General features: G+C 42.2%; 1 protein-coding gene across 1 annotated transcript; it reads right to left on the bottom strand.

Moving 5' to 3' along the window:
- Window positions 1-4,112: 4,112 nt before the first annotated feature.
- On the bottom strand, window positions 4,113-13,914 carry RBM48 (RNA binding motif protein 48). Its single transcript, XM_033193744.1, has 5 exons — window positions 13,570-13,914; window positions 12,825-13,015; window positions 9,913-10,058; window positions 7,201-7,769; window positions 4,113-5,004 (listed from the first exon to the last, which is right to left on the bottom strand). The coding sequence occupies exons 1-5, from the start codon at window positions 13,678-13,680 to the stop codon at window positions 4,918-4,920; spliced, it is 1,104 nt and encodes a 367-aa protein (XP_033049635.1). The 5' UTR covers window positions 13,681-13,914; the 3' UTR covers window positions 4,113-4,917.
- Between the last annotated feature and the right edge of the window lie 25 nt (window positions 13,915-13,939).

The following is a 13,939-nucleotide window of genomic DNA, read 5'->3' as shown; positions in this document are numbered from 1 at the left end:
GCCGGCGTTTGTGGCTGATTTGGTACAGAAGACAGCAAAAGTATTGGGGATCACATGGAAACTACATGCTGCTTACCGACCACAGAGTTCCGGAAAGGTGGAGTGGATAAATCAGACGATCAAAAATAGTTTAGGGAGTGTGTCAAGAAACAGGATTAAAGTGAGTACAAGCTCTCCCTATTGTATTGTTTAAGATTAGATGTACCCCTTCTAAAAAAAAACCAAGATATTCCCCTGATGAGACATTATATCATAGACCTCCTCCCATACTGCGGAAACTCCCAGGCCCTCCTCCAGAGCTAGGTGAAATTGAGTTACTGCAACAGCAACAGGATAAAGCCTGTTTTCCCTAAAGGGAAAATTACACAAACAATTTCAGCCTGGGTAAATGAAAGGTGCCCTGTCAGCTTATTCTCCCCAGGTCACCATTTCTCCCCAGGTGATATGGTGTGGATCAAGGATTGGAATGTAGCCCCCTTGCGACCACAGTGGAAAGGACCCCAGACCATCGTCTTGACCACTCCCACAGCCATAAATGTAGAGGGAATCCCCGCCTGGATCCACCACAGCCGTGTAAAACCTGCAGCACCTGAGACATGGGAGGCGAGACCAAGCCCAGACAACCCCTGCAAAGTGACTCTGAAGAGGACAACAAGCCCTAATCCAGTCAAAATCAGAAGCTGACTGGTCCACGCACAGCTAAAGCATGAGGAAATTCATCATGGGACTCATTTTCCTTAAATTTTGGACTTGTACAGTAAGGACTTCAACTGACCTTCCTCAGACTGAGGATTGTTCCCAGTGTATACATCAAGTCACTAAGGTAAGACAAAAGGTTGCTGCAGTCCTATTATTTTTTAGTTATTATGAGTGTATCGAGACTCTAAAAGGAACTTATTTGTATAATCCTACTCTACACAAGGTATGTAGCCCGGGAAGTGACCAGCCTGATGTGTGCTATAACCCATCTGAGCCCCCTATGACTACCGTTTTTGAAATAAGATTGAAGACTGGCAGCTGGGGAAAAGCTGATACAAGTAAAGTAATAACTAGAACAGAAGAAAAAGGAGTCCCCAAACAAATTATCTTAGAACTTGACGCCTGTGCAGCAATCAACAGTGACCTGTATGGAAATGAAAAAGATGTGGCTCTCTAGATTGGGAAAGGGGCTATATAGTAGAAAATAAGTATGTTTGTCATGAATTAGGACTGTGTAGTGATGAATGTAGTTACTGGTCTTGTGTCATTTAGGCCACCTGTAACAAAGATGAGAAGGACCCTGTCCGCCTTCAAAAAGGAAAGAATAACTCTTCCTGCACTAGGGGTCACTGTAACCCATTAGAACTACTAATTACAGGCCGGGCCCTGTGGCTCATGCCTGTAATCCTAGCACTTTGGGAGGCCGAGACAGGCGGATCACGAGGTCAGGAGATCGAGACCATCCTGGCTAACACGGTGAAACCCTATCTCTACTAAAAATACAAAAAATTGGGCCGGGCGCAGTGGCTCAAGCCTGTAATCCCAGCACTTTGGGAGGCTGAGACGGGCGGATCACGAGGTCAGGAGATCAAGACCATCCTGGCTAATACAGTGAAACCCTGTCTCTACTTAAAAATACAAAAAACTAGCCGGGCGACGAGGCGGGCGCCTGTAGTCCCAGCTACTCGGGAGGCTGAGGCAGGAGAATTGTGTAAACCCCGGAGGCGGAGCTTGCAGTGAGCTGAGATCCAGCCACTGCACTCCAGCCAGGGTGGCAGAGCAAGACTCCGTCTCAAAAAATAATAATAATAAATAAAAATACAAAAAATTAGCCGGGTATGTTGGCAGGAGCCTGTAGTCCCAGCTACTTGGGAGGCTGAGGCAGGAGAATGGTGTGAACCCGAGAGGCGGAGCTTGCAGTGAACCGAGATTGCGCCACTGCACTCCAGCCTGGGCAACAGAGTGAGACTCTGTCTCAAAAAAAAAAAAAAAAGATAAACTGCTAATTACCAATCCCCTTGATCCCCCTTGGAAAACAGGAGAGTATGTAACTCTAGCAATCAATGGAACTGGACTGGATCCCCGAGTAAATATTTTAGTCCAAGGGGAAGTCCACAGGCACCCTCCCAAACCAGTGTTTCAGACCTTTTCTGATGAGCTGAATCTGCCAGCACCAGAGCCTCCACAAAAAAAGTCAAAGAACTTGTTTCTCCAGTTAGCAGAAAATGTAGCTCATTCCCTCAGTGTTACTTCATAGCTGTATGTGGGGGAACCACTTGGGAGACTGATGGCCTTGGGAAGCCTGAGAATTGGTGCCTACTGATCCAGTTCCTGACATAGTCCAGGAGGCCCAAACTAGCAACTTCTGGGTCTTGAAAACCTTGATTATTGGACAATACTGCATAGCTAGAGAAGGGAAAGTCTTCACCATCCCTGTAGGAAGGCTCAATTGTCTAGGACAGAAGCTGTGTAACAGCACAACAGGGACAGTCACCTGTTGGGGCCTAAACCATACTGAAAATAACCCATTCAGTAAGTTTCCTAAGTTGCTGTTCTGGCCCATCCAGAATTTCATTGGGACTGGATGGCTCCCGCTGGACTGTATTGGATATGTGGGCATAGAGCCTACACCAGATAACCTGACCAATGGGCAGGGAGTTATGTCATTGGCACCATTAAGTCATCCTTTCTCCTACTGCCCATAAAAACAGGTGAGCTCCTAGGTTTCCCTGTCTGTGCCTCCTAAAAAAAAGGAGCACAGCTATAGGAAATTGGAAAGATGAGTGGCTCACACTGTACTATAGGCCTGCCACGTGAGTGCCAAGACAGCTCGTGGGGATACCGAACCCCCATCTACATGCTCAACTGGATCTTATGGTTACATGCTGTCTTAGAAATAATCACTAATGAAACTGGCAGAGCTTTGACTCTTAGCCTGGCAGAAAACCCAAATGAGAAATGCCATCTATCAGAGTAGATTGGCCTTAGACTACTTGCTGGCAGCTGAAGGAGTCGTCTGTGAAAAATTCAACTTGACCAATTGCTATCTGCAAACAGATGATCAAGGACACGTAGTTGAAGATAGAGAGACATGACAAAGCTGGGACATGGGCCTGTGCAGGTTTGGCATGGGTTTGATCCTGAATCCCTGTTTGGAAAGTGGTTTCCAGCTCTAGGAGATTTAAAACTCTTTTAATAGGTATAGCAGTAGTGATAGGAACCTGCCTATTGCTCCCTTGATTGTTAGTCATATTTCTCTAACTACTAAGAAGTTGTTACTACTTTGATTCATCAGAAAACTTCAGCACAAGTGTATTACATGGATCACTATCAATCTGTCTCACAGGAAGACCTGGGTAGTGAAGATGAGAGTGAGAACTCCCACTAGTGAGTGAGGTTCTCAAAGAGGGGAATGAGGAGAGGCCATTTCTCTTACAGTCTCCTGTCTCTGAAGAGGAGGAAGTAATAGCTGAAAAACAACCGGAATGAAGTCAGTAGCAAAACCAACTGATGCCACTGACCAGGCCTGAGGTTAAAGCTTAACCCCCCAATTCTAACCACGTGTTACCTATAGATCACTTGCTCAATCTATCATGACCCTTTCATGTGGACCCCCTTAGAGTTGTAAGCCCTTAAAAGGTCCAGAACTTTTTCTTCAGGGAGCTCGGCTCTTGAGATGCAAGTCTGCCAACACTCCCAGCCAAATAAAGCCTCCTCCTTCTATAACCCGGTGACTAAGGGGTTTTGTCTGAGGCTTGTCCCGCTACAAGTACATCATAGCTGAAACTGAACCTTATTAACTGGTATGTTCAAATTCAATCCACTAGGCAAGAGGCCATTAAAGATAGGGAGAAATGAAAACAACATGCCATGGTATGGACACCTTCTCAAGTTATTTTAACCAGTAAAAATGGCCAGGCGTAGTGGGTCACACCTGTAATCCTAGTACTTTGGGAGGCCAAAGTGAGTGGATCACTTGAGCCCAGTTCAATACCTGCCTGGGCAACACAATGAGACCCTGTCTCTACTAAAAAGAAAATGGAGACAGCCTAGATGTACTGAAATTTCCAATTATGTGACCCACTGACAGAAAAAAGTGTGGATATGCCAGAAGCAGTAACAGAAGTCTGGAATTTATAAATACTGATTTATTTTTGGATTGCCACAGGTCAAGCAAATTCTTCTTAAAAGTTAAAGCATATAAGATTCTAATTTCAGCTTTGTTCTAATAGTTAATCCACTTTTTACCTCACAGAATTGTCTTGATTTTCAAACCTTGGCATTCGGAAACATCCTGACTTCTAGTGTTTCAATGGCTCATCCAATACTTGTATTATAATCAGAAACAGATGCTGGTTGCCTATCTTTATTGTAGTTTCCATATTTGCTTCAACTAATTTACATATAATTACTGTACACGAGAGGTAATGTTATGGCAAGAATAGTTTCTGCAACATTAAGTATGGGTCAAAAAAAAAGAAACGGGCCAGGTGTGGTGGCTCATGCCTGTAATCCCAGCACTTTGGGAGGCCGAGGTGGGAGGATCACGAGGTCAGGAGTTCGAGACCAGCCTGACCAATATGGTGACACCCCATCTCTACTAAAAAAGCACAAAACTTGGCCAGGAATGGTGGTGTACGCCTGTAATCCCAGCTACGCAGGAGGCTGAGGCAGGAGAATTGCTTGCACCCGGGAGGTGGAGGTTGCAGTGAGCTGAGATCACGCCACTGCATTCCAGCCTGGGCAAAAGAGCAAGACTCCATCTCCCAAAAAAAAAAAAAAAGAAAGAAATGACTTTAGACAAATAGCTTGAATGAAATTACAAAGAGGAGTGCATTAAAAAATACCAGCAGTAAAATCTCTAGAAGAATTAAAATGACAGGCTAAAAATAAATAATAAATGTTCTTTTCAGGAAGTACTAATTTGCTGTTGGCACTCTATATTCTTCTTCTTTGTTTTAATGGATGACTTGTATGTATATCTTCCGGCTTGTCCTCTGGACACTTTGGCACAGATGAAATTACCTAATTAAAAAAAAAGAACCATTAAAATTTAGTTTCTATAGCACAGGAGTAAAGCTATTAGAAGAGGTAAGACTGCATCCAATAGTTCAATCGTTGATGCGGCTTTTGAGGCAGAGTTGGCTTAAGTTCAAGGTACAGCCTATGACCTAGGCACAGAGTGAAGTTTTCTGTTCAAACACTGATGAGAGTAAAATTTCTAAAGCTATTTAAAAAGAAAAAAAATTTGGAGGAAGAAAAGTGAACATATGCTCCACTTTAACATTCCTTTATAGATCTAAAGTCACTTGTTATATTACAGATTCAGATAGATATCCTGGTTTTGCATTCTTGAAACACTGATAATGTCTGATAGATTTGGGGGATGAAAACATTTGGAGAAATGAGCAGGAAGCAGTATAATCCTCAATTTCCTAGGAGAAAAAGGAAAGGCAAACACACTATCAGAAAGAGTGTACAAAGAGTGTACAATAAGCCAAAGCAAAGAGTCTTCATTTGAAATGGAAAATTATTAGAAACTATAGTAAACTGTATTTAACATTTTTTTGTTGTTGTTCTACTATTTCTGGACCTAGAATTTGGACTTCACACATTTTTCTTTAAAATGTAATCAGCTCTGGCTGAGACAGCTGCGTATATATGTCTATGCCTCAGTTCAGCTGCAACTGAAGGAAGGAAGGAAGGGTGGAAGCACAAACTGAAAACCTTTTTTTTTTTTTTTTGAGACAGGGTCTCACACTGTCACCCAGGCTGGAGTGCAGTGGCATGATCTTGGCTCACTGCAACCTCCACCTCCCAGACTCAAGTGATCCTTCCACCTTAGCCTCCCAAGTAGCTACAAGAGTGCACCACCACACCTGGCTAATTTTTGTATATTTATGGTAAAGATGGGGTTTCATCACATTGGTCAGGCTGGTCTCAGACTCCTGGGCTCAAGCAGTCTGCTCACCTCAGCCTCCCACCTCAGCCTCCCAAAGTGCTGAGATTATTAGTGTGAGCCACTGTCCCCAGCCTAAACTGAAAAACTAAAGAAGGCTTTAAAACTGTGCCCACAGATTTTAATTATTATTAAATAATGCCTCTTTAATCAGATGTTTTTAGGTAAAAAATGTACATATAAGATATTAAGCTACCTGAGCCCCCCTTAATCACATTGTAAAATATAAGTAAAACTATGTGAAAAGCACTTTCTGCATCTTGGAGTAAGTATAAGAGAATGTCATAACCCTCAGTTTATGATTTGTAACAGTAGCCCCTACCCCTATCCCACAAAAAGGTGTCTTTCGAAAGCTAACTCAGATGTTAACTTTATTTCTGCTTAGGAAATGGAAAATGATTATATAAATGACATTAAAAAAAAAAAAAGACTACCTAGGCAGCACAATCTGATCCTGATCATTTAAGAAGTCTACATTTGAGGCTGGGCACGGTGGCTTATGCCTGTAATCCCAGCACTTTGGGAGGCTGAAGCGGGTGGATCACGAGATCAGGAGACCGAGACTATCCAGGCTAATATGGTGAAACCCCGTCTCTACTAAAAAATACAAAACACTTGCCCTGGCATGGTGGCAGGGACCTGTAGTCCCAGCTACTCGGGAGGCTGATGCAGGAGAATGGTGTGAACCCAGGTGGCAGAGCTTGCAGTGACCGTAGATCCTGAGCGACTGAGTGAGGCTCTGTCTCCAAAAAATAAATAAATAAATAAATAAAATAAAATAAAGTCTACATTTGAAATGCATACCTAGAGGCCCAATTTTTAGAAATCTCACCTTCTATTGCTCTTTATCACAAAAGCAAATTAAGCATTTTTAATTTGATATAAACAGCAATAACTCTAAATTTGAGAGAAATGGAATTTTCCTTCTCAACTTTGGCTCATATTAGAACTACTTGGGGAGCTTTTAACAAAAATGGCAGGTCTGGGCACCACTCTCACAGACTGATTTAATTGGCTGAAACCACTGCTTTAATATTTTGTAACTACAGTGATATAAAATGTCTGTTCATTGTTTAAAGCAAGTGTTAACAGTTCAAAGCAAATGTTAGCCAAATTCAGTTATTTCAACAGAGAACTATAGAAAAACACATCAAAAAACTAAAAAGTAAAAAAACTTACAATACTATTGTTCCCACAAATAATTCCCCATTTAGTCCTATAACCAAATCGTCTCTTAGAACAGTTTTTAAAAATAACCTTACCTCTTTAAGTTTATTCCGAATTAAATTCGCAGTTGTATTCAATGAGTCATCGTTCATATCCACTTTAGACATGTCTGGTAACAGAGGTCCAATCATAACCTCATTACTACCTGAGTTTGTTTCAAGAAAAGTTCCAAGTTTACGATCATCTTCTCTTCTTCTTTTGCGTTCCTGCAGTTGTGTCGTCCTAGGCATAAATCTGTCAACTGCCTCTGAAGACGTAATAGCCTTTTGTGCACCAGGGTAGGCCACTGAGTTCTTAAAAGTGTTTATCTGTGTTTTCTGCAAAGAGTCATTGTGGTTGTAATGCCCCATTGTTTTATGATGATTTCTACCATCCTTAGAGGAGTTTGATGCTCTGTCTACATGTCCCCCGGATGAACACATACATTTTGAGGAGAAATAACATAAAGGCAATTCACAGGAATATGGAAGATAAGGATTTGAGTTCCCTGCAGAAGTGTTCAAAGCAGCTTTACAAAATCCAGACATCTCTGAGTGGAAGTCTTGTCTAAAATCCTCTGTGTCTTTATGCTCTGTAACCAATTTCTTCTTTGTCACGTAATGGTCTTTATATTACAATTTAAAAGTTGAGGGAAAGAGAAACATAAGTGGTTAATTTATTGTTTTCATCATTGAGAATCATATAATTTTTAAAAATCACTTAAAAATGTTAACAAATTTTACTCCAAAAAAACTGTTTCTTGAGAAGGGAATATATTCACATGGTTTAAAACCTAAAATGGATAAAAAGATGTACAGCATCAAGTGTCACCCTTTCCTTGCTCTCTCCATGGGTCTGGTTTCATCCCCATAAGTAATCACTATTGTTTTTTATTTATCTGTTCAGTAAGTTTTACTTTGCCGCCTCCTTTCTCCCATTCTTTTTCTCCCCACTAAAAAAGGTAAACGTAATATCCATTTCTCTGCACCTCTGCATTTTCCATTTCACTGTAGATCTTATATAGGTTTTCCATCATTAAACAGAAAGTTTTTTTTTTTTTTTTTTTTTTTTTACAATTTCAGAGTATTCCACTATCTGGATGTATCATGCTCCTTAGCTTCTGTTTGTTAGTTACTAAAGAAAGCACTATGCTTGTCCCATTTCTAGGGCTGGCAAGGGCCTCTTCCCTGGTTTACTCTCCCAAAAGCAGTCTACAACATGGAGTGTGGAAGATGTGGTAAAGATGAAATTGGCTATGTGTTGATGATTGTTAATGTTAATATTAATACATGGGAGATGTGTTAATTTAGTCTCTCTGCCTTTGTGTTTTGAAATTTCCAGGCCGGGCGCAGTGCCTCATGCCTGTAATCCCAACACTTTGGGAGGCTGAGACAGGTGGATCACGAGGTCAGAAGATTGAGACCATCCTGGCTAACACAGCAAAACCCCGTCTTTACCAAATATACAAGAAATTAGCCGGGCGAGGTGGCGGGCGCCTGTAGTCCCAGCTACTTGGGAGGCTGAGGCAGAAGAATGGCGTGAACCTGGGAGGTGGAGCTTGCAGTGAGCAGAGATCACGCCACTGCCCTCCAGCCTGGGGGACAGAGCGAGACTCCATTTCAAAATAATAATAATCATAACTTCTATAATAAGAGTTTTTGAAAAGTAAGACCAAGTATACAAACGCGTCGCACAGATGCTAAAATGCTGATGAAAGAGCTTAACCGAAGTGTCCAAGGCCAAACAAGTCAGGTTTAATTCTGAGGTCAGCAGCACGGCAAAAAGATCTTAAGAGGAAGGGGAGCAAGTAATGAAGATAATCCTAGGCTGTCACACCAACACTGAGATGATTAAAGCAGTTAAAAAGTAAGCTCTGGAGAAGGAGTCCAAAGCTTGGGTTTTAATCCTTATTTTTGTCCTTAATTCATCTCTAATAATATAGGCCGGTCACAAACTTTCTGAGACTTAGTTTCCTCACCAAGAAAAATTAGGACACAGGTCAGATAATGTCAAAGGTCTTTCTCCACATTAATATTTTATAATTTCCTTTGTCATACAAACACGTAAGTTTTCCTGGTGCTATTTATTATCTTACAAGTTAGAGTTCAATGGATACAGATGACTGGGAATTCTCAACAGCTCTCTTGCCAGATTTCTGAGTAAGTTTTCCAAGAGTTTTCCCACTTTATTTCTCTCTACCACTATCTGGTAGAAGGGGCATATGGGGGCATTTAGTCAATCGCTCGTCAAAAGTAAAACTTTTCCATGATTAGCAGTAACAACTAGTCTGCAAATCATAACTGCTTCTCACCGCATTCTGGTCAAAGCCTTAATTCCTTAGCATGGGATACAAGGCCCTTCATGATTCACTTCTTATCCACTTTTCTAAACTTATCTCTCACTGAAACCTTTGAGCTTCAGTTATACTGTATTAACTAAAGTTCCTTAAATGCATGATGCTCATTTATTCCTCTACACACTTAAACATCCTGCCTGGCTTGCCTTTCCTTCTTTTCCTCTCCCTTTTAGTTAATGTCTACTTATCCTTCAAATTTCAGCCACTTCTCACATACTGTAGGAAGTCTTCCATGAACCAACATTTCTCCCTTCTCAACCCAGATTATGTATGTGCTGCAGAGAACCCTTACAGTTACTGAATACTGTGATGCTTTACTTGCCTCTCCTCCCACTAGACTAGGAACTGCATGATGACACACCTGGCAGAGTGCCTGACATACAGGAGGCATTCAGCAATATGCTTTCCATACCTTTATTTTCAGTAGTTTTTACTACATATGCCTTCCGCACTTGTAGTTTTTTTCTAGTTTCTTCAACTGTTTCAAATTCTGGCGCATAGCACACATGAAGCAATCCACCAAAGAAACTCTGTTCATCCATTTTTCTCTTGGCTGTCCTGAATGGAAATACAAGATAGCATGGTTTTTTAATCTAGATTTACTTGGGATGAAAGCTTAACTAGTATACAATATCTGGATCTAAAAAGCAAAGTCCAACTTTTGCTACGTGTATACATATCCTGTGGATTGGGAATTAAGATGCCCTGCTTGTGGACAGTATTCATCCCATTGTTTGAGTATGTATTTAGAGCCTCCCCTTTTCTTCCCTTCGAGCCTCTTTGTTCCCTAGTCTTTAAACAACTAAGGACCCAGCTGGTTGGCCTGAAGTATGTAAACTGTGGTCATAAAATAGAGCTTTTCTCTGTGGCCCTGAAGAGTTACTTCATGCCCAATTAAGCTTTTTCAGCACAATGTATTTCTGTAATGGGATTCATGCCTTAAAAATCAGATGAAAAATACTATAATCATAAAACATTCAATAACTGAGGAACTATTAAACATACAACAATGAGAAAATGAGAAGAATGTTATTCAGTCAATAAATACTTACTAAACATCTATGATTGGCCAGGTACTACAATAAATTTAACTACTTCTGTATCCAGGGATAATGATAAATACTTGTTGAGATTTTACCATATGCCAGGCAATGTCATAAGTGCTTCACTTGAATTAACACCTAACAACAACCCTGTAATGAAACGGAAGCACTGGGACATTACATAACTTAGCCATGCTCATACTCTGGTTTGAGGAGCAAGGATTCAAATCCAGATGTCTTACTTCAGAGCCTACTAGACTAGGCACTTTGGAAAACAGAAAAGCTCGAGAAAATATTTTTCTAACCATGGGAGCTGGCAAGTTGGTTAAGAAAGTAAGATTACATATAACAGCAGCCTGAGAAAACCACACATGATCCAGTAAAATCAAGTGCTTTTGTGGTAGATTATGAGTTCTACTGATAGCACAAGAAAGAAAATATGAATTGTAACAGCCAGAGAAGGATGGGTCTCAGAGCAGGTTAGTGAGGAGAACAGAGATCAACATAAAAATAGATAAGGCATTGCATACTTCAGTCTTTTTGGAGCAGAGGGTTTATGTCACATAGAAGGCCGGAAAACACTGAGTCAATCTGCAGAAAGGAGTAACAGTAGAAACCACAATAGCTAATGCTTACTGTATTCTGACCAGGAGGCACTCTGCTAAACCCTTTATATGGATTATCTCATTTCATCCTCACACAACCTCAAGAAGTAGATAAGTCCCTTTACCATATAGATTTTACAGAACAGGAAAAACTTAAACAGGTTAAATAACTTGTCGAAGATCACAAAGCTAGTAAGCAGTGGAACTGGAAAACTTACTCCAAACCCAACTTTTTTTTTTCTTTTGAGACACAGTCTCACTCCATCACCCAGGATGGAGTGCAGTGGTCCATAAATGACTCACTGCAACCTCCACCTCCTGGGCTCAACTGATTCTCCCACCTCAGCCTCCCAAGTAGCTGGGACTACAGGAATGCACTACCACGCCCACCTTGATTTCTGTATTTTTAGCAGAGATGGGGTTTTGCCATGTTGGCCAGTCTGGTCTCGAACTCCTGGGCTCAAGCTGTCTGCCCACCTTGGCCTTCCAAAGTGCTGGAATCAAATTCAACTTTTTTTTATTTTCTTCTTTTTTTTTTTCTGGGACAGTCTCACTCTTCCCAGGCTGGAGTGCAATGGCATGATCTTGGTTCACCGCAACCTCTACTTTCTGGGTTCAAGTGATCCTTGTGCCTCAGCCTCCCCAGGAGCTGGGATTAAAGGCTTGCACCAACACAGCTGGCTAATTTTTGTATTTAGTAGAGTCAGGGTTTCACCATGTTGGCCAGACTGGTCTTGAACTCCTGACCTCAGGTGATCCACCTACCTCCACCTCCCAAAGTGCTGGGATTACAGGTGTGAGCCACATGCCTGGCGTCAAACCCAAATTTTTTCTTTTTTTTTTTTTTTGAGATGGAGCCTCGCTCTGTCATCCAGGCTGGAATGCAGTGGTGTGATTTCTGCTCACTGTAATCTCCATCTCCCGGGTTCAAGCGATTCTCATGCCTCAGCCACCTGAGTAGCTGGGACTACGGGTCCGCACCACCACACTTGGCTAATTTTTGTATTTTTAGTAGAGCTGGGGTTTCCATCATGTTGGCCAGGCTGGTCTTGAACCCCTGACCTCAAGTGATCTGCCTGCCTCGGTCTCCCAAAGTGCTCTGATTACAGGCATGAGGCATGAGTTATTGGCGCCCACCCCTCAAACCCTTTTTTTTTTTTTTTTTTGAGGCGGAGATCCCCTCTTGTTGCCCTGGCTGGAGTGCAATGGCGCAATCTCGGCTCACTGTAACCTCTGCCTCCTGGGTTCAAGCGATTCTCCTGCCTCAGCCTCCTGAGTAGCTGGGATTACAGGTATGTGCCACTAGACCCGGTTAATTTTGTATTTTTAGTAGAGACCGGGTTTCACCATGTTGGCCAGGCTGGTCTCAAACTCCTCACCTCGTGATCCGCCCACCTCGGCCTCCCAGAGTGCTGTGATTGCAGGCGTAAGCCACCGCGCCTGGCCAAACCCAACTTTTAATCTACCACGCTACAGGACATTAAATTATTAAGCATGGGAATGATGTGATCGATGCAGTGTTTCAGTAAAGTTAACCTGTAAAAAGGCTGGAGAAAGATATGCTAGATTACATTTTGGGGTAATTCAGATACGAATGAGGGAAACTTGGGGCCAAAATGACAGAAATATGAATGGAGGAAATGAGGAAACGAGTCATTGCTTAACTTGCACCTTACCTTGCACTTTGTAAGTTCATAAATTTAATAAGATAAACTTCAGTAAAGTCTTCTGCTGGGTATTCATCTAGAGCGTTGTACTGTTCAATTGCACCATATAAAGCAAATCGCTCAACTAATTCCTTCATGACTCCCACAGCAGGAACTCCTTGTATTAATAAGTACTGAGATTCCAAATTGATTGTATATACCTGAAAAAAATGCTGAGTTATTAAACGTATTTCGCAAATAAGCCTAGGACGAATCTGCCTCTATTTTTTTTTTTTAAACAGAACTTTGAAAACAAGAAATAATCTGTTCAACCCAGTCAGTAAAAAACACAAAATAAAATTTCTGCCATTCCCTCTGCATAAAGAGTAACAGTCCATGTGAGAGGCTACCTAAGGCATATAACAGACTACCTTAAGTCGACATTTTTTTCCAGAAATTGAGTCGGCAGAAGTCACTGGGAACAATCACTCAAAGAATATTCACTGAGTGCTTACCTGTGCCAAGTAGTACTGTAAACACAGAAGATCCAATGACTAAAACCAAGCCCTGTTCTCATGGAGTTGATGTTCTAATAGTTGACCAAAAGGGGCGTGAGAATCTTTGGTATCTGGCCCAGGGTTCTTCATGCTAGCTCTAACTAGCGACAGATCTGACGGAAGCCTTGTCGTGCCTTTATTTCCGTAGGTTAGCCATATGGCGCTAGCGCTCACAAAAAGCTACCGAGGAGAGGGAATGAAACCAAAAATCACTTTACCTTGACAGCACGAGGCCGTCGTCCCTCCCGATATTTGGCCCGCGTGTCGCACACCGCCCTCTGGATGTGGTGGTCGAATACACTCCCTAGCTCCCCACCGCTCGACGCCATCTTGCCTACTTTGATCCTCGCAGGGAGGACAACATCCGCCCTGCTGAGATCCCTTTTATCCAATAAGAGAGCGGGATGAGTTAAGGAGTGTCAGGATTGGCTGGAGAATCGACAGCGTCGGCCATCGTTTCCTGCGTGCGAGGAGTTGATGAACGAGGTGCCGCCCCCGAGCGGCTTGGCGGAGAGGAGCGCTGGGTGACAGAAGCTTTCTTGTCCCACCCCACTACAGGCTTACGGCGAGACACGCAGCGGGGAGAGG

Source organism: Trachypithecus francoisi, unplaced genomic scaffold, assembly GCF_009764315.1.
Source record: "Trachypithecus francoisi isolate TF-2019V2 unplaced genomic scaffold, Tfra_2.0 Lachesis_group4, whole genome shotgun sequence".
Taxonomy (NCBI): domain Eukaryota; kingdom Metazoa; phylum Chordata; class Mammalia; order Primates; family Cercopithecidae; genus Trachypithecus; species Trachypithecus francoisi.
The sequence above is the reverse complement of the archived record's forward strand: the minus strand, read 5'-3'. Positions and strand labels throughout refer to the sequence as shown.

Coding starts and splice junctions, on each gene's coding strand:
- RBM48 (XM_033193744.1), bottom strand. CDS start 13,680: ATGGCGTCGAGCGGTGGGGAGCTAGGGAGTGTATTCGACCACCACATC. Junction 7,770..9,912: donor AAAAACTACTGAAAATAAAG/GTATGGAAAGCA, acceptor TGTAATATAAAG/ACCATTACGTGACAAAGAAG. Junction 5,005..7,200: donor TTCGGAATAAACTTAAAGAG/GTAAGGTTATTT, acceptor TTTTTTAATTAG/GTAATTTCATCTGTGCCAAA.